We start from the raw sequence: 20,950 nt of genomic DNA, 5'->3' as shown, positions 1-20,950 counted from the left end.
ATTATCAGCTGACAAAATGTTAAAGCCTGCCCAGTGCCCTTTTCCTTCTCTTTACAAAGTAAAATTGTTTGGGAGACTATTCAAATCTCCAGATGGTTATTTATTTCAAGAAATGGTTTGGACAGCTTCACTGAGGACAGACTGGAATTCAGAAGAATAGGAGACCAAAGTCTAAGTGCCCTTTCTGTCGTTTTGGATAACATGAGACAATCACTGCTCCATACAGGAGACAGCGGGCAGCATTTGGAACCGTTCTCCCGGAGCCCTTCTGGTGCCAGTCTGCCTTTTGGATTTTCCCTCATGCCTGCTGGAGGGTCCAACCAGCCAGACCAGTGGCCAGGGTGCCCCAGGCGTGGTGGGAGCAGAAGCCTCCCCACATTCTAGCTGTATAGCTTTGCCTTCTCCTACCACCTTCCCCTTTGCAGCCTGAAACACACTTTATGATGGGAAGAAACAAAGCCCAAATACTTGCTGATTCGAAACATTACTCCAGACAGCCTCTACCCAGCCCTATCAATTTTGAGTTCAATACTGTAATTAAGGGTTAACATAAAGGCCCTGCTTCTTATGCAGTTCCTTGAACTCTGTCTCAAGCACACAGAAAAACATATTTTGGGATTTGAGTGTCAGTTCGAATATGCATAGGAGGATACATTTGAGAACACAGTATTTTTGCCTAACATACTTTTTAAACAATAGCTTAGTGGACTTACAGGCACAACATGGGCCATCTGAGTTTCTACCGAAAGTTTGCCAGAGGTCAAAATGGCAAATCGTTCAGCCCACAGATAGATTTTGTTTGGTCAACATAGTGTCATTTTAATTGAATTTGAATGCTTCAAGTGGGACAGGTGGTCTTCATTTCTCCAGCCCTACACCCTCGGTCCCCGTTCTGTCCAACAGCCATCTTACACATTAATTTCCATTACCTGCTTGCTCCCTGCAGACTACTGAGTGTGCTGTACGTCAGCCAGGTTCGGGAATGAGCAGTTAACACAGCATCCTCTGACCAGGAGGAAATATAGTAGAAGGGTTTGAGGATACTCATCAACTCCCTCTGCCTCCAGCCCTACACCCTGCTTAGGAGAAGGACATGTGTAAGCAAGCCATCCGGTGTCCTGGGCTAGCAGCCTATGGACAGCATCGTTACATTATGGACAGCGATACAGTAATACACATCATGTCTACTGCAGTCTATCCATGAAAGGATGGACCAGAAACCAGGCAGTCCTAGGAACAGCCCCTCGCTGGCTGGGACGTGTGGGAGACATAATTTTTTCTGTACATGGTTTTGGTGCCTATAGTGCCAGTAGTGTGAATCACCTATTCCATTATCAGAACCAGAAGAATCTGGTGGAGAGCTTCCTCCCTGCTGTAAAAACTTCACCTTAGATTTTCAGACACAGCAAAAATGCTTCCTTCTCCTCTGGATCATCATTCTCAATCCTCCCCAAAGCAATCACTTTCTTCTCTGTGCCCTCAATCCACTTTTGTTACACCTCCTTACAAGAATACCGTAGCCTGACTCACCGACAGGTGTGTCCTTAAAGTTGGGGCAGAACATTATTTATTTCTCGAAGGCTAATGGCTTATAGATAAATTTGCAATATTTGCTGGAGCCCACCATGCCACCCCACTCCTCTTCCCAGACCGAGGCCACCACTGATACTGTTTTTCACCGAACTTACCTATAGAAAGACAAGCAGGTGGGAGTTTTCCCCCATAGGTACTATCACTCCCTAGGCTTGAAGAGCTGTGCAAGAGAACTTTCTGGTATGATGTAAAGTTCTGTGCCTGTGCTGTCCAATACACTGGCTGCTAACCACATGTGGGTATCGAGCATTTGAAATGTGGAGAGTGTCACTGAGGAACTGAATTTTTAATTTTATTTCATTTACATTAATTTAAATGTAAATAGCCACATCTGGATAGTGGCTACCATATCAGACAGCTGAGTTCTAGAGCTTTATTCCTCCAGGGGACAGCTTTACCAGCTGAACAATAGAGCCCTTACACATGTCTGATTTTTTTTTTTTATTTTTTTACGCATGTTTGATTTTTAAACAATTAAGTCAAAAGCAAGGTCAACAAAGTACTTGTTTATAAAGTAAAAATTCAGTTTATTCATCTGTTTATGACACCATACACAAGGGCAAAGTGTTTCACATCATATATTTCACTTCCAAGTCCTTGGAATGTTCACTGCTTTGGCTAAAAGGAGAGACTAGACATGAGAGGCAGGCGATGCTCAGGCAACTGAAATACGGATGGGGAGGGGGCGATGCTAACGCCATCCTCGCAGGGACGGGCACAAGGGGACTGTTAGTCACAAGCTATTTTCTAGAACTGTTAGCTGGAAACAAAGGAGCACCATTCCTGGGTGCTCATCCATCGCGGGCTTCAGTCATCCCCACCACACAGGTACAGCAGCGCTTTCTGGTAGTCGCCCTTCGTGTCTTGCTACAAATGGCCAAGGAGAAAGAAGCAACTCAGTATCCGAAAAAAGACCCAAACTCTGCAATAGCGTAGAAGCAGGCTCAACGTACACAGAGCCCCCCTAGTAGCAGCAAGGAGAAGGCTCTGCGGGACCTGCCCAGACACAAAGACCCAAGTGATCATTAGCAGGCCCTCGGGGAGTCTGGCCCAGGGAGACCTTCGAGTGACGTGACCACAAGGGCAGAGAGAATGTGAGGTACTGGGGTCCACACAGCGAGGAATCAGACCCACACAAGCTGGCCTGCTCTTCCTGCAGTGAGGTCCTGCAAGCACCACCACTTTTCTTGCCGGCCCTCATGCTTCCAGAGAAGACGAGGGCCTTTCCTGTCTCATGATGCTGGTTCCAAGATTCCTACTCCTAGCAGGACTAGGCTAGTGAAGTGAGGACACGTGCCCTAATAAACATGGGTATACTGAACCCACCTCAGAGTTCATCCTTGGTAACTACTGACATGTCTTTGAAAATTTCAGTGTCTTTTAGGAAGGGGGGGCTGCAATGCCTGTCTGATAAACCCAGCCGGAGGCCACTGTGAGCAGCCCCTCCTTGCATACGAAGGCTCCGTCTCTCCAAAACAGAGACTAAATTGGTGGGAGAGATCGAAGTTCTGAGTAACTAAACATTGCCAGGCCTATCACAGAGGACTTTGAAAAAATGGAAATAGTTGACCCTTTTAACAATGGAGGGCTGAGGGGTGCCAACCCCCGCCACTGTTCCACCCCAACAAAAATCCCCATATAACTTCTGACGCCCCAAAAACTTCACTACTAACAGCCTACTGTTGATCGGGAGCCATACCAACAATATGAACAGTCGATTAACACATATTTTGTATGTTACGTGTATTATATACTATATTCTTACAATAAAGTAAGTGGGATTAAAAAAAATTATTAAAATCAGAAGGAAAATACATTTACAGTACTACACTGGATTTATTGAAAAAAATCGATAAATCAATCAGCGCAGTTCAAACCTGTGTTGTTCAAGGCTCAACTGCATAATAAAATGTAAAATTTAATTGATCTCGGGCTCCTCGGGATGTCAGAAGTCTTGCAGGATCATTGTCATGAACACCAATTATCACTATAGAATAACAGATTTGGGAAGTATAAAATATTTGCCTGTCTATAAGATTCTAGGATAAATCATAAATGGCACTTTCAAAATAAACCCCTGGTATCTGCTGACTAGCATCTCTCCCCCAGTGAATTAGAAAACCACCCATATTGTCATCATTCTGACACACCCCTGGCCCAGGGACCCAGGGCCCTCTGGATGGCCAAGGAAGGGCCAACACATCACCATAGGGCTTACCTGGATATAGTAGTACAGGGACTTGCCGTACTTTCTCTTGAATTCAGACCTAATTTTCAACATGTCGACTTCACTGCGAGAGACCATGATTCTAATCAGGACTTTATCACGAGTTCCCTTGCCCTGAAAGTCAAGTTGATGTTCCAAGTTACAATCCACTGATAATGTTAATCTAGTAAGTTTTCTTACACGTGGAATTCATCTGAGTTTTTGATGCTGCCCTCTAAGAAACTGCAAAGGTAACAATGAAACTGCTCCTTTAAGAAAAATGATCATATTGGGGCACCTGATTGGCTCAGATGGTCGAGCGTCTGACTCTTGATTTCGACTAAGGTCATGATCTCAGGGTTGTGAGACTGAGCCCTGTGTCAGGCTCTGCACTGGGCATAGAGCCTACATGAGATTCTCTCTCCCCTTCCCTCTGCCCCTCCCTAGCTCCCTCTCTCAAAAAAATTAAAAATAAAAAATAAATTTAAAAAAAAAAAGAAAGAAAAATGAGCATCTTGGAATTTCAAACATGCCGGGATGAAATCAGCACAAAGCCCCACTTTGCGCACTCAATAAATTTGCACGAGCACTAACACAGCACGGCTCAGTTTCAGAAGTGTGTGTGTTTACATATGTAACAAATAGTTCCTGGCTCTCCGGGCTTAAAGAAGACATGCTGCCCTGTGTTCACTGTGGTCTGTGCCATATTGAATGGTATGAACAGTAAAGACCACCAAGTTTACTTTCAGAGTCTCAGACCAGAGGCATCGATGAACAGGTCCTATCTGACACAGAACCCGAGGGAGATGGAATGGACAAGGGGTGATCCAGGAAGAAGGGCCAGGGAGCCAGAAAGCACAAGGGACACTTGAGGCCTAGAAAATGGAATGGGATCGTGGGAAGAGACAGTCCATTCAAGACATAGTTGCAGGGCTGCCTTCGGAGTCAGACAGACCCAAGCTCCAATGTGGCTATGTAACATCAGGCTAGTTGGAGCTTTCTGAGCTCCAGTCTCCCGATCTATAAAGAAAATAACACAAGCCACATGGGCTTTTTGGTAATGATTTCAGGTGAAGTAAGTAGCACCATGTCTACTGCACAGTGGTTGCTTGGTAATCTCTCCTTTCCTTGCCTGTCTTTACTGTGGGATAATGGAAGGCAATCCCTGAGAAATCTAAGCAGGAATCAGACACAAGGTGGTAATTTTCCACCTGCACACAAACGCATGTTCAAGTAGTTGGGGAGAGCGAGAGAAGGCCGACTTGTCTTCTCACCTGTCAAATACAACCACGGCTGACCAGTACACTCCTGCGCCTGGACAGTGGAGGCCCATCCGCCATCCACTAGTCAAGGAGACTTGGTTTGGGGAAACGAGAGAAGAAAAGCCTAGTGTGCAAACATGGACCTCTCAGCTGACTGCCCTTACCTTCATGGAGTCGTACAGTCGGTCAGCAAAATACAGGGGCTTGTTCTGAATGCACTGGACTGTGAAGAGAAGAAAAGGGGTCAGCTTTCCTCTCCTCACCAGTGAGGAGTAAGGCCCCAACCCCAGTGCACAAACAGGATGACCTAATGTAACAGGAATGGGCTGCAAAATGGGAAAAACTAAGGGAAAACTGGGGATCCTCTGAAACTCAGCTCCACTGTCATTTTAAACAGGGGAACTTAAGGGCCGCAGAAATCCAAGTGGATATGTGAGTTTACCCAACAGAGCCCTTTTTCTTGTCATCTTATTCTTCCTGGGCAATTCCTCACTCTACCAGTTTCAAGCCCTCCTCAGTTTCATATCTTAAATTTATACAGTGCAGATTATACAACTACCCAAATCAGGTAAAGGAACCACATGTCCCAAACACTTGAATGAACAGGATGGCCACCTGTCACTTCCTCTATGGCACAGTTTCCTGAAAGCTGATGTCCACTAGGGATGGGCTGGGGGGTGGAAGGGCAAACTTGCTCACCCAGGTTCAGGAAAGCATTTTCCAGGTCTCCTTTGACCTCCTTCTTGATGCTCTCCAGCATATCATAAGGGCTGTAGCTCTTGTACCTTTCAAATACTAAGGAAAAGCAAAAAGTAATTACTATAACAGAGCCGCTAATCAAAGCTATCAATGATCACCCACATGGTTATGCACCATGGTAAAAATAACTAAACAACTGAGGATGACCAGAGCATCTTAGAGAGTTAGGGGCTGTCATGGTGGACCGGAGCTGACACGGCACCGGCTGGCTTCGGTGAGCTGTACCGGGCGCCTGTTCTGAATGGCACACTGCCTGGGCCACATATTTTGACCATCTTTAACTCTGAGAGGAACCTATTCTATTTGAAAGCAATGAGAAACAGTATCTAGCACCCAGGCAAATCATTACTTCAACAAATATGGCAAGATAAAATGATCCTGGACAAGGGCGGGGGCAGCAAGCTAAAGCATTAAACGTGGAAAATATTTAGGAGGAGGAAGGATCCAAAACGGAAGAGAAGGGCAAATGGATTTGGTGATGGAAAACGGATAAAAGAGAGTGAACTTTGTTCTGCAGACCCGTGCCCCAACACAGATAACCGGCAAGCCTGGCTGAGAGCACCATCCCTCGGCTCTAAGACCTCTTCAGTATAGAACCCACCTTTCTGGAGGTGACACACACTCCGCTCGGTCATGATGCTGATCCACTTGGGCACATCGGTTCCTTTCCTCTTCACTCCAGCGTCATAGAGATCCTACAAGCACAACCAACAAGAAAGGTGACTACGCGATCCGGGGGAAGGTCATACAAAATGTCATGCAAAACACTCAAAACCCATACACCGAAAATGCCAGACGAGAAAGGATGATTGCGCTGAAGGCACAGGCAAAAATGTTGTATTTAAGTCAAAAGTCTTAATCAAGAGCTGTCCTCCTTAGGCACAAACACAGCATGAGACTAGACTGTGTGTGAGGTGTGTACTTACCTTGAATGCCAAAGGAAGAGCCCAGAGCTTCTATTCTTACACAGAAGGACAAGCAAAGGTTCATTAGCACACCCAGCCCTCCTTCCTTTGGTACTTTTGACAGCAAATAAGCTAAAGGTTGTCTGCTGAAGAGAGCTCAGAGCAGGTGCCACACGCACATTTCTTAGAGACTCAGGAAGTCTCATTTTTAGTTTCTGGAAAATTTAGGGGCTACAAGTAATGCTAAGAATGGTAGGGAGGGAGGGAGAAAGACTTATACAAGGATAAGATACTCATTCAGTGGCCACCCACGATCTAGGAGTTGTAAACCCTAACTTCTATTACTTTGTGTAAAACGCTTCTCCACCTCCTGCTAAAAGTGCTGTGTGAAAACATATTGAATTTTATTTTATTTTTTAAAGATTTTACTTATTTATTGAGAGAGAGAATGAGAGTGGGAAAGCAGGGAGGAGCAGAAGGAGAGGGAGGAGAGAGAATCTCAAGCAAGACTCCATGCCGAGCACGGAGCCCAACTCATGGGGCTGATCTCACAACCTGAGATCATGACCTTAGCTGAAACCAAGAGTCAGACGCTTAACCAACTGAGCCACCCAGGTACCCCAAAACATACTGAATTTTAAAACTAAAATGAATTTAAATTAATTTCATTCTGTAGCTCTTATAAAATGCTTTGAGATAGTTGTTGACTGTCTGGGAAAGGCAGGCAGTTCACGGTGATCTGAATCAGCTTAACAAACAGTTCTTAGTGATTATGGGACTAGAACCAGCGAAAGTGCTATTCAACCAGAAAAGAAGGGTCTCTGCTACTCTCCCCTTTCCCTCACCACGAAGGGCATGTTGCGTCTTCTTCCACTCAGCCCTGCGGTTTATAGGTGTTTATTTGTAGCAAATGCACACCAGTGCACACAGCCTTATCACACCCTACAGAATCTGGTACTTCCATACGAGCAAAGCCTAAATAAGCATATGTGAATCAGCTATTGATTCTGTATTAAAAACAGCCTCAAGAGGGAATATCTTACAATAACTACTAAGCCCAGAAAGCGAAATGAGCCCACAAGTTCTCTGACATTCCTCCCTTCCAAAAGTGGCACCTGCTTCGTTTTGAACTGATCATAGGCAACACACAGTGACTCGCTTCTAATGAAGAGTATGACAGAAGTGACGCTGTGAGAGGCACCTGGGTGGCTCAGTCGGTTAAGCATCTGCCTTCGGCTCAGGCCATGATCCCATGAGATCGAGCCCCACCTTGGGCTCCCAGCTCAGTGGGGACCCTGCTTCTCTGCCTGCCACTCCTCTTGCTTGTGCTCTCTCTCCCTCTCTCTCTCTCTGTCAGATAAATAAATAAAATCTTAAAAAAAAAAAAAAAAAGAAGTGACACTGTGACTTCCGAGATTAGGTGATAACAAGCATTTGGCTTCCTCCTTGTTTTCTCTTTTACATCTTTTCCTCACTCTGAGGAAAGCCAGCTGCCATGCTCCGAGGACGCTCAAGCAAGCCCTTAGAGAGACCCAGGCGGAGAAATACAAGGGCTCCTGCCCACAGTCACGTGGCCGGGTGATCTTGAAAGCAGACCATCCTGACGGTGTCAGGCTCTCAGATGATGCAGCCCTGGTCCATATTTTGGCCCCAGCCCCACGAGAGGTCCTGAGCTGGAAGCACCCGGCTAAGCCCCTCTCCACAGAAACAGAGATGTGAGTGTGGTTGTTTTAAGCCACTAAGTTTGGACGTACATTGTTACACAGGACCGAGAACTACTGCACAGACTATCTAGAGATTTGCTAGAAAACAGAAACTCAAGCAAGAAGATTGGCACTTACCCGGGCATCTTGGTCAATCAGTTCGTAATCAATGACAGAGCCATCCTCTGCTCTTCTCCCCTACAGAGGAAAACAAAAGTAAGAACATCAAACAGGTTTCTCTGTGTATTTTGATGTTGAAAATTTTAATTTCTCTCCAACTCACACAAACCATTATTTGGTTTATGGAACACACACACACACACACACGTAAAAGTTTTCTTCACTTTTAAGTCTAGATGAGACCAAGGTTTGGTAAAATAACTGAGGCAGTGAAGGGGGGGGTGCTTCACCATCATCAATGCCCTCCTGGGACAAGCACTTTCTAGAATTCCCTCTGCCTTCAGAAAAAGCACCAATGATATTCAGTTCCTTCCCTCAGAGAGCTTACCATCCAGATGGAAAAATAAGCATGGAACAAAAGGTAAAACAACACCGTAATCCATGGCTTATGAAGACATAAAATGCAGAAGAAAGGAGCCATCTGTCAGTATGGTCAGCAAAGTCTGCGGACAACAGGGTAGGGATGAGGTGAACACTGAGGCCTGAGTCACTGAGGCTAGTAAAGGGGAGGAGGAGGAAGCCATTCCCCACGGGAGGACCAGCACAGGGAGAGGCTGAGCACGCCACAGCTGTGCAGAGAGAATGGAAGGTAAGCAGGAAGGAATCCTAGAAAGAAGATGAAGTGAGGGAGGGGCAGGGTCTAGGGGCAGTTAGAGTCTGGACTTGATGTAGCAGAAATGGGTTTTGATCAAGGGAGTGAATTAGTGAAAGCGGACTCCAGAAAGATGGGTGGTTGGTGGCGCATAGGGTGAGGAGTTGGCGGGGAGGGCTGTATGGAGTTGTTACAGTAACGGAGATGTGAGTGGGCAGGAGGCAGCATACCAATCAATCATTTGTCATTAAGGTTCCTAGAGAAAATAATTTCTCTTCCCTCCCCTTTCACATAGGTCTTAAATTGCACACTGGTCGGATTCGGACTCAGAAGAGAAACGCCTTTCATCCACATTTATTTGTTAACATTAGCAAACAAAGCCCTCCTCTCCAGCAGAGGACTACCTGGGCAAACCCTCTCCTGAGAAGTGAGAGCAGAGAGAATGAAAGAAAAACAAGAGGGTTACTTCCCACCAGGTCCTGTGTGGCCATAGAGGCAAAGTGACCTTCCCCAAGTCATGCGGTGAGTGCTGGCACATAATCCAGGCCAGGACTTGAGAGCTGCCTATTCCTCCTCTGGCCCCAAAGTCCACTTGACCATGCGGTTTCCCAGGATAAGAAATCCTATTATACAAAAATGACAACTCTGCAGTGACAGTGCAAACCCCCTGTCAGAAATGCAGCTGGAATTTCTGAGGCAGAGGATCGAGTTAACTTGCTCCCAGGCATAAAATGAGGTATGGGACTTGTCCCAGGAGGAAACAAGCACAAAGAAATAAACCGGAAACCAACCTTTGCAAGGGCAACCATCAGCTTGCGGAAGTCACCAGATGTGTCAGAAACGATGTCCTTCTCCAGATCAGTCTTGTACACTTGGAAAACAACACATCTGGTTTTATGCTTCCTGCCTGTGCAGCCAGCCACCCACCCACTGCAACTGCCCCCACCCCACTAAGCCTCTGAAGCAGAAACAGCTGTGGCAGCATGGATGTATCCATTCAAATGAGGGCAGATGGTCCATGATTTATTTTATGATTTTTAGCCTCATAAAATCAGAGCCAAATGTTATTATCAGTGACAGGAGATGGACAGGGCTGGATCAAATCAGGCATCCTCAAGCTCACCTTTGATCAGTGACCTCTTTTGTAGCTAAAATACTGTTTCCCAAACTTCTTGACTATGAAAACTCACTTTGAACATGAAAAAATTTGGAAGGCTACATACACACACACACACACACACACACACACACCCCAATTGTGCTTTGCTAGCCACTAAATGAGAAAATGCACAATGGCAAAAACTACTAAGAATTAAAGAGTGCTTCTGAATGAATGTATATTTTATTATTCAAAATAGCTTCTACATTGAAACCTAGTAACATATACACATGTAAGCTACATCATTGATTCGACCCCCAGCCTCCTACAGTGCTTGGTGCACACAGATTCACATGCCTTTTGCAATAATTATCCACAATCCAGAGTTGGGAACTTCTTAAGTAGAGACTGGAAAGCACCCAATACATTAAATCCATGTACAATGCTTTCTACTCCTCCCATCGGACCCTTTTAAAAAAAAAATTGTTTTCCATCATTTCCCTCCTGCCTATCCTTTTATAAAAGTTCTAGTGGAATGCAATTACCAAAACAGGCCACAAAAAGGTGGAGAAGAGGGGCTTGGACCATGGCAAACACCGGGATGGCCCAGACAGCACTTCTGCATAGGTAATCTGGGCATCCTGTCCCCAACAGTAGTCCAGGGAACCATGATGATGTTACAGAAATTGGGCTGAGAAGCTGCATCAAAGAGTTAGGGCTACTCACTTTCTTTGTAGACTCTGTTAATTTCCTGAAGCTCTTGGTTGGTCCTTGAGCAGATGATCTCAATGAGGGAGTCCTCATCAGTCCCCAGCCCCTGTGAACCAGGCAAGAGACATCAGCAGGGAAAGTCCTCTTGGCCATTAGCCTACATCTCTGATCTCAATCAAGTAAACTGCAAACCTGGACTGGGTCAGTTAGCAAGCTCCTTTCCACATTCCTACTGAGGGGATCTGTACCGTATTCCTCAGCACAAAGTAATGTTACTTTCTATTTCTTTAAAAAACGCTTCACCAGAATAAAAGATGGGATAAGTGATGTATCTGAGCTCAACTGTATCAATATAGTTGCCTTTTGGTGATGGGTTTACGAAATGAGTAACTTTTTCTTCTTCCTATTTTTCTTTATTTTTCAAATTATTTTAATAGATGGGAAAAGTTTCTTTATTAAATAATTCTGCTCAGTAATTTAAATAAAGGAATATAGAGAGTTTGTTGTCATTTGCAGCCAGCATCACTGGACTGGAATAAGTCTTTTACCAGGGAAAGGTACAGATAAGATAAAATTTTTAGCTTCACCTCTTTGAAATGTAAAATTGGGTTAATGTTAAAAATTTCATTCTTGTACTTCCATTTTTGCTTGATTACTATGCACTCTTCAGGCATTTTAGGGAAGCAAAAGGAAATAATGAAGTGCCAACTAAACCTAGACACCAACACTTCATTAAGGAATAAGAATTTGATGAGTGATGTATTCAAATTTAATATATACACTTTTGAACGTGCCAGATAGCTTGAAAGGACTCACTGAAACATGTATTTCAAAGCTGGCTTCATGATCAAAGTCAAGATTTAATAATCAGGATTCTCTAATACTTGTCTTTCCGAATATGGAAATACCACTTTGAACTAAGTAGAATTACAACTGTTTAAAATGTAAATCAATTATAAGGTGTTAATACAATAAGAAACTTACTTACCCACATGAAAAGTGTGTCAGCTATTAATTAAACTTATTAGAGTTTATGCGCCCCTGAAAAGTGGTTTGTATAATATAAGCTAAATCTTGGGTCAATGGTTAATTTTGAATTTTATTTTATTTTTTTAAAGATTTTATTTATTTATTCGACAGAGATAGAGACAGCCAGCGAGAGAGGGAACACAAGCAGGGGGAGTGGGAGAGGAAGAAGCAGGCTCATAGTGGAGGAGCCTGATGTGGGGCTCGATCCCAGAACGCCGGGATCACGTCCTGAGCCGAAGGCAGACGCTTAACCGCTATGCCACCCAGGCGCCCCTATTCTTAATCTAATCCATGAGCCAATGCCTCTTCTTCCAGAGTTTCTGACCGTGATATATAGAGGTTCTAGCACAGCCAAGCTTTCTTCCCATGTGAGCAAAAGGTCTACACAACATTGTACACACATGTTACCGAGTGACCACTCAGTGTCTTCAAATAGTTTAGGGGGAGGTTTTCAATCTTGAGGTGATAGAAATATAGTCTAAAAATAACTCATGCATTGGAAGAAATGCTGCATCCTGACACTGTTGAGATGTAAAACACCTGTGGCAATATAAGATGTTTTGTTCCCCTGCTGATACACCGGTGTTAACATCTGAGGATTCTAACAGTATTTTTATCTCTGTATTCAGAGGTGACCTTGACAATTTCCAAAACTTGGCCCAGGCTTCCCACAGATTGTCCACAATTCCTATTACAAGGGCAACTTCTACCGAAACATATGGCCAATACTGCCACTGGTGGTATTGCCAGAAGTCAAAACAGATTTTTTTTAAAAACCGCAGTTCAGTTAATGTCACTTCAAGCTTTATGGATTTCAGAAGGGTACTCAACTGTGATAGCTAATGGAAGAGCTGGCACAAGGTCAAAGATTTAGTGCTCAAAGAACCTTTCATTAGCCCCAGTTACAGAGATTACAGTGGAGAATGACAGCTCGAGGAGGTCCATTTCAAGTCACTAATACCTAGTAACAGATACTAGTAAAATCGCACCCATCACAACTGAACAGATTTTTGACGAAAGTAAAACAAACTGATCTGACGGGAGAATGGCCGGAAGAAACCTAGGACGGGCTGACTCACCCAGGGCTCTAAAAACCCAAGATTTGGTTTTCAGGAGTGTCCTTTTTATCAAGCAGGATCATTAATGTTGCTGATGTTTCATCATTCGTCATTATACCTTCTCTGTAATATAGCCTACTTGGGAAACTCAGAGTCAGTCCACTCAAATAAACTGAGCACAGCTTGGGCTAGGCTGAGAACTGAAGGAGATTCCCCAACAAATCTTGTGGCAGCCCTGAGCTATCAAGTCCTGGGCAATGGAAATGCCTGGTGTGCGGAGCTGCCTCACTCCCAAGGTGCTCTCTGGGGAGAGACGACATGAACCGTGACATCAGCTCTGGTGACAGGCTTACAGCTTGGTCTCTTCATAATTCAGAAACAGGAGCATCGCAGAAAATGCACTTGGACTTCGAATAAAAAAAGAGAATCATAGCTTTCCCCCTTACACTGGAGGCTTTACCCAGTTTTATCAGCAGAGGGCAGTATCAGATTATTCAAAGTATTTCAGGCACATACTGTATAAAAGGGGTCATCTTTTTTTGCTGTAAAATACATTTATGCTTATGCATCTATCACATTTATATGATACTTGATGTTTTAGGTACACATAGAATTCAGGGAGTTTCTAACCTGGAATTTCTACTATGTAATGTAATCTAAAATTCCAAATAACTTTGCAAAAACAAAAAACAAACAAAAGAGATAACCTGTGCTATAATACCTAGAACAAAACACAGGTACCAATTACAATCTGAAACCACCCTTTACATATATGTACTGTAATGCCCTGATTTGCCTGAATTTGAATTATACAGTGGGACTGACAGGAGGTCAGAAGAAGAAACACCCAAGAGAACATGAGCAGAATTTGCAAGCTTCACTTGACAAAAGCTATGAGTTTTACTTTTGCCTTAATATCATAACAAATCTTTTTTTTAAGGAGGAAGTGTAATCAAGGAAGTAGTTTTTCCAAATGGTATTCCAATTGCCCAGGTGCCAAGCAGTAGCAGCTGGGTAACTGACTTCCCAGCATCATGAAATTTCTTTACAGTCTTAAAAAGAGTAATTGAAATATTTTTGGTACAAATCCTGAGACTTATAGCTTCAGTTCATTAGAAAAAAAAATGGTTCCAAATGAGAATTCAACAAAACTGAAAATCACCTAATTATACCCAGAGAGCTGTAATTCACAAATATTAATGGTGGATTTGACAGAGATTGCATCCCACACATGTTTACCTTCATGGAGGCTTTCAGCTCAGAAGCATCATACTGAGCAGGTGTTTTCAATAGGCCCAAAATCACGGTCTCCAGGTGGCCGGACAAGGCTGACTTCAGTGCTGATGCAAGTTCCTTCAGAAAAACAGGCAAGAATATGGGAAACGTGGTTGGTAACCAATATTCCCTTTAAAACTGATGAATAAAACAAACGTGGGATGTGTTTGTAAAACGGACTGTGATTCCTTGACCACTCTGGGATTGCAGACCCAGCTGTCTCCACTGCATTCCTTCAACAGACGCCGATGTCACAAACCACAAGATCAGACTTTGCTGACAAAATCCCTTAACATCCAGGCTGACAGAGCCATCTTCTCCCAGTCGTTACAAAGAAACCAGGGCAGAATGCAATTCCTCAGAAAGCTAGGAGTGTTGAGGGCACTTTATAACACACTTGCAAGTGATAAGCACTCATGGAAGATAGGGCACTTTCCAAGGGCAAGGCCTCTGCTAAGAAGGAGGTTGTTAGAGTAAAAGACGTTGGTGCAGCTGTGCCGGAGGTGATTCCTAAAAGTCTCCGGAGGAACCAGAAGAGCCGCCATGTGTAGAAGTGGGATCATGAAGCTTTCCTATGCAAAACACTTCATCTAAGACTGAGAGAACATCAATTTGTCCATATCAAATCGGGACAGAGTTGACAGTGATGGGAGACTGAAGGTCCCCCCCCCTTCACCCCTTGGCTTCCCTGCTCTGTACTGTTTTTTAAAGTTTCTCCTCTCACAACATTGATTTTTAAGTCAGTGGTCTGAGTCAGCCCCCGTGTATGCAGACAAATACCCCAATTCAATGTGTCTTTGTGCAGCCACTGAAACTGATGATTAAACTTCTGCACATCATGAGCACTAAGTGATGCCTGAGCTCTCCCATTGCAATTATTTTCCTTTCTTTTCACTTCTTCCCTCCTATTCTCTCCCTTCTTTCCTTCTCTCCTGCTTGCCAGCAGCATGTCATGGCACGTATAATGGTTAGCTCCCAGAAGTATGTGCAAGTGCCAGGAGGTGATGTGCAGTCCGCTTCGGGGAGAATCTTCTCAGATCATTCCTAGGTGGTGAGAACTCGGATGGATCTCAGACATCACCTGGCCCAGCCCTTGCACCACCTGCTCTCTTCTGATTCCCAGTGTCCTAGTAACACACACACTTAGAAAGGGACTTGAAAAGCAACACCTTCCAATTATAGCACCAGTTTTCCAATTTGGAAATTTGAGGTTAGGTAATTCCAAACTTAGCCTACCCTTGACACCCCTCTACCCATTCTCTGTTCAAACCTCAAATCGCATTTGGGTACATACTGACATCTTCCACTTCTATTATAAACTCCTATCAGCGTTCAACTTCCTGCTTCTCATAATGTCTAGTACAGGGCTTTGCATGTAACAGAAACCTCAGAAATGTTCGATAAACAAAACATTACCATTCTTTATATGGAGAAATTTGGCATCTGCTTGAAGGTGAAAAAAACAAAGACCAATCCTCTTCCTCAGCTCCTCTCCACTTCTATTAGCTTTTTTTTTTTTGAAAGATTTTATTTATTTATTTGAGAGAGAGAGACAGCCAGAGAGAGAGGGAACACAAGCAGGGGGAGTGGGAGAGGAAGAAGCAGGCTCCCAGCGGAAGAGCCTGACGTGGGGCTTGATCCCAGAACTCGAGGATCACGCCCTGAGCCGGAGGCAGACGCTTAACGACTGAGCCACCCTGGCGCCCCTCCACTTCCATTAGCTTTGCCTACGCTGTTCAAGGCTCATGAAAGAGGCAGCCTCAGTCCATACCCCAACATACTCTCTAATACAGGGCTTTCTCCTTGATTATGCAAACAACTCATTCAAAACACTAATGTTCTGCTTCCAAAATCCTCAGAAATGATCTCAAGTAATTATGTATCTTTCTATACACGATGACAATTTTCCTTAGCCCAAGATTGAGAGACATCAAGAATCAGTAGGACAGGGGCACCTAGGTGGCTCAGTTGGCTGAGCATCCGACTTTTGACTTCGGCTCAAGTCATGATCTCAGGGTCGTGAGACTGTGTCCCATGTCAGGCTCTGTGCTAGGCATGGAGCCTGCTTAAGCTTCTCTCTTTCCCTCTCCCTTTGCCCCTCCCCCCACTCTCTCCCTCTCTTAAAAAAAAAAAGAAGAAGAAGAAGAAGAAGAATCAGTAGGACAGTAAGCTGTCCCCAACACACACAAAGCCTGTGTGGTCAATGAACCCTATCCTGATTCTGGTAATATCTTCTATCCAACAGAGTATGTGAGGGCTCTGTTTTCCATCTATCTAATTTGAAATCAAGATCCAGGCTTCTATGTTTCTGTGTACACTTATGTGTACACACCCAAGTGTGTTCCAACACCCCACTCTGTAAGTGACAAATGAAGGAGCAACTGTAGGCACACTATCCAAAGAAGTGAACCTTCTGCTCCAACCGGAACTCAGTCCTACCAGGTCCCAGATCCTTTTAGAAATTGGAGAAATAAAATATTCCCCTCTATGCCTCACTACAAAAGATTATGTAAGTCTAGTTGGAAAAAGAATTTTAATGCACGCAAGATGATAGAAGCCAGATTCTTCCCTATTTATGTCCTTTCCAACTGTTTGAGTAGGTGGGGGTGGGAGCCAGAGCAGGGCTTGACCCGCAACTCTCAGAACCCTGGTGGTCATGTCAACCCCAAGAAAAGAAATGTCTTTTCCAGAATCCTTCCAGCTCACCTCCACTGTGGCTACGAGTGAAAGCCGTTAAGTCAAACAGAAGCTGCAGGAAGCCACGCTTACTGCACTGTCCAAGAATAAATCAAAAGCTTTTAATAGCAGGAAGTTAAAAATAAAGCATCCCGTCCTTAAAAATAAAATTTCCTAACACTGCAACAAAATAAAGGATGAACAAATGCTGGGTTGTTCCTTAACCACTAGTGCACAAGTAAGGGGAAAAGCGCACAGAGACTCTTTAAATAGTGGGAGCGTGGCATGTTGAAGACAGCCTAGTAGACCGAATGAACTACTCACTAAGCCCATTTGCAGCAAAGCTCTTACGAACTCAAGTATATATATATTTTAAAAGTGAGGAGAGCCTATCAGGATCAATACTAACTAAAGGCTACTGTCCTAAGATTAAATTAGAAACATCTTATCAAGAGCTAGCAGAAGTTATAAAGATGAAATAAGTTGCTACATGTAAAGAACTACATGCCTGGCACAAAGCAAGCATTCTAGAAATGATACATGCTGTTGTTGATGTTCCGTAGTCCCCTCTAACTTTCTGTTCCCAGCCGTGCTCCCTCCACACCCTCTGGATGGAGGAGGGCATGGTCTTTATGGATGAGCTCCAAGCACTCCAGGGATCATAAGTGTGTGAGTGATGACTCTTACAAGGATACCCAAGAGTTCTAGAAGGCTCTTGCCGGGATGAGCCAGAATCCATAAAAAGAAAAAAGCAATAGCTGAGGAAATGAAATTCAACGAGGAATGCCCTCCACCCCTGAAACTGCTTGTACCTTTTTGGTCCTTCTCTGGTAGGCGAAGGCAATATCTTGTCTCTGTTCATTGCTGCGGTTGGTCAAAATGTTGACAATGGTGACCTCATCCACACCTACAGAAATACAAGTTGGGAGTAGTTATCACCCATGTGCTCTAGTCCTTTGGGTTCACACTGAGGTTTTTAAGTAGTTTTTCACATTGAAATTTATATACTGTTTTCCAAACTGAAATGCCAGGACATCAAGGGTTGTCAGTACCCTCCACCAAATGTGTTTACCCAATTTTTATCCTGACACCTGCAAACCTCAAGCCTAAATCAACCTTTTGAATACCGGCATTTAAAAAAACTATTTTACTCATAAATTGGTTTCTGGAATCAACCGTAGGAGGTGTGTTCGTGGGGCTTTGGCAGTCAGATGGAACAACAAAGATTTAGGTCCCCAAATTGCCATTTAACTGGGGATTTAATAGACAGTAACTGTGAACTGAATTAATAGAGACAATTATTTATATTTATTGCAGGATTACAGCTATATAAGCAGCTAGGTATAATTTCTATAATTATAGAAACTGTCATGACAAATGAGTCAGATTTAATATGGCAGTAGTATTTTAATAGCATAATTGATTAATACAATCATACTTATTGAAGACTAAATTGTTTTTTAAGGAAAATAAATGTTCCACTGCTTTTAATCTTCAATAGGCAATTTTAATAATCAATTTTATAACTTTATTAAAAAGAGTAAGTGTTTTAATCTAAATTAAATCTAAATTGGGAGTTTTGAAGTGCCACCAAAATATTTTAGTACCTATTTTAATTGGAACATGTGTATTTACAAAGATAAGCAATGCCTTCTTGTATCTGAAAGTTTCCAATTTTATATCAGAAATACTCTTAAAATGCCATTTAACTAAAGAAAGCCTGATTTTAAGAATTCAGAAAGTAAAAGGTCTCCCTCCTAACCGGTTATGAACTTTTTGTTTAAGAAAAGGAAGAGTCTTCGCCATAACTGGATAGGTAACTCTTGGGTGAGAGAGAGAGGGGCTAAGCCCACAAGGTCACATGTGAATGGCAAACAGCCTGGCTTAAAGGAAATCAGGGGAGTCCCCAAAGCAACAGAAATGTCAGAACTGTAATGTTCTGAGGCAGAAGCAATGAGCAAATTGACAAAGAAGGTACCCTCAACTCACAAGCATGTTAGATCAAAATGCACAAAGTCAGATTTTCTGGGTATAAAAATAAGTAACATTTATTTTTGTGTTTATATACTCATTTCAGAGTGAGTTCATACCAGTATGTTAATCACTTAAGTGCAGCACCTACAACTTGAGCTCTAAATTTTAGAGTACCAATGTCGACAGAGAAATACAATTCCTATATATGAGATTCAGTTGCAAAGATGCTTATTTCAGCATTATATATAGAATCAAAAAATAAAAGGAAAAAAAGCCCCTATGTCCAATAAGGGGCTGATTAAATAAATGTTCTTCTGTCCATATAATAGGATACTATAGCCATTTAAAATGATGGCATAAAATATTAACTGACATGGAAAAATGTATAATATACTGTTAAGTAAAAAAAAAAAAACAGGTGGCAAAGCGGTATAAACAGTATAACCCAATTTTTGTAAAATGTAGAGAAAATATCTAGAAGACTATACCAAAATTTTAATAGTGATCATGTGAGTGGTAGGATTATGGACACCGTAAAGTTTTCTTTCCTTTGATTATACTTTCAAAGTTCACCTTAAAGCCATAAAAAGAATTCTTTACATACACTGAATGACATGCAGTCATTGATCTAGAATCAACTAGTAACTTCACCTCGAGAGAATCCGGGCATGGTTCTAAATATTTTAATTAGAATAAAACACAATATGCATAAGAATTACAACATCTATATAATTCTCCTTGGTTTCTGAAACATCCTAACACAGACTACCTTATTATTCTTCAAAACTACCCAGTAAGGATAGGTATTCCTTCCTCTTCCTAGTTTATAGATGGAGAAGCTGAGGCTCAGAAAGATTGCAACTACTGCCTGTGTAAACGTCTGGCCCGTTTGGGTCTGTTTCTACATTTGCACTTGAACAATGACCTCCAGGTCTGCTTCCACGGAACACTAACAGATACAATCCTGCAAGCCTACCCACATATGTTCTCTCTCTCTCTTTAAATATTCTATGGCTCTAAGTTCATGTTAGGAAAAACCATTGTTTATAAATGTGTTTTTGGTTTACACTTAACTTTCTTCCTCAAGGGGCTACTGGGTGGCTCAGTCAGTTAAGCATCTGCTTTCAGCTCAGGTCATGATCTCAGGGTCCTGGAATTGAGCCCCATGTCAGGGCTCCCTGCTCAGCGGGAAGTCTGCTTCTCTCTCTCCCTCTGCCCCTCCCCTGGGTCATGTTTTCTCTCTGTCTCTCTCTCTCTCTCCCTCCCTCAAACACGTAAATAATATCTTTAAAAAAAAAACAAAAAAAACCTTTCTTTCTCGAATCTGAAAATGCCAGAAAACAACAAAATCAATCATATCCTCAAATCTCAACTCTAGTATTTTCTGAAAGCAATTTTGGAGCTGCTGACCTGAACACATACCAACAACACTGACCCATAAAAATTATTCTCCCTTGGAAACAAACGCAAAGTTTATGTTTGTGTCAAAATGTGATCGTAAGCCCACCTGAATTAGAGTCACATGAAGCACTGATTAAACACACAGCCCCTTGGGCCACACCTGAGCTCTACTGATTAAAGGCTCCTTAGAACTTTGGACCAAGGAAGCAGCATTTCAACCAGCTCCCTGGTCATTCTGCATCGAAGAATCACCAATAGAGGTGGATAAGCATGAGGAATGCAAAGATCTTTGGAAATCTGCTTAGTAGAAGACTGTGAGTCACTTGCTACCAACTGCTTCTGTGAGGTGCAGGGTCGGCTACAATTTCAGGAACAGAAATGCTTACCTTTGTCCAAATAAACCAGATAAGAAAAAACACCTGACGAGTTCACTGCACTAACTGCAGTGTGGTCCCACGCTCTTAGTCAGTGAAACAGCCTTTTGCCTTTCTGTTCACAGCAGCTAAGCGTCCAGCCAACAGAGTCAG

The 20,950-nt window shown here is 43.1% G+C and overlaps 1 protein-coding gene across 1 annotated transcript in view; it reads right to left on the bottom strand.

Moving 5' to 3' along the window:
• Positions 1-2,096: 2,096 nt before the first annotated feature.
• ANXA2 (annexin A2) overlaps positions 2,097-20,950 on the bottom strand; it is a 42,800-nt gene continuing 23,946 nt past the window's right edge. The window contains exons 4-13 of the mRNA XM_034660899.1: positions 17,861-17,955; positions 14,337-14,450; positions 11,026-11,116; positions 9,992-10,071; positions 8,567-8,626; positions 6,422-6,515; positions 5,761-5,856; positions 5,226-5,284; positions 3,812-3,934; positions 2,097-2,460 (exon numbers count right to left, since the gene is read on the bottom strand). Coding sequence (XP_034516790.1) covers positions 2,401-2,460; positions 3,812-3,934; positions 5,226-5,284; positions 5,761-5,856; positions 6,422-6,515; positions 8,567-8,626; positions 9,992-10,071; positions 11,026-11,116; positions 14,337-14,450; positions 17,861-17,955 — 872 coding nt within the window. The 3' untranslated portion in view covers positions 2,097-2,400. The remainder of the gene's footprint in view (positions 2,461-3,811; positions 3,935-5,225; positions 5,285-5,760; positions 5,857-6,421; positions 6,516-8,566; positions 8,627-9,991; positions 10,072-11,025; positions 11,117-14,336; positions 14,451-17,860; positions 17,956-20,950) is intronic.

The sequence above is a fragment of the Ailuropoda melanoleuca genome, chromosome 5, assembly GCF_002007445.2.
Source record: "Ailuropoda melanoleuca isolate Jingjing chromosome 5, ASM200744v2, whole genome shotgun sequence".
In the NCBI taxonomy this organism is placed as follows: domain Eukaryota; kingdom Metazoa; phylum Chordata; class Mammalia; order Carnivora; family Ursidae; genus Ailuropoda; species Ailuropoda melanoleuca.
Note: the sequence above shows the minus strand (reverse complement) of the source record. Positions and strands in the feature narration are given on the sequence as shown.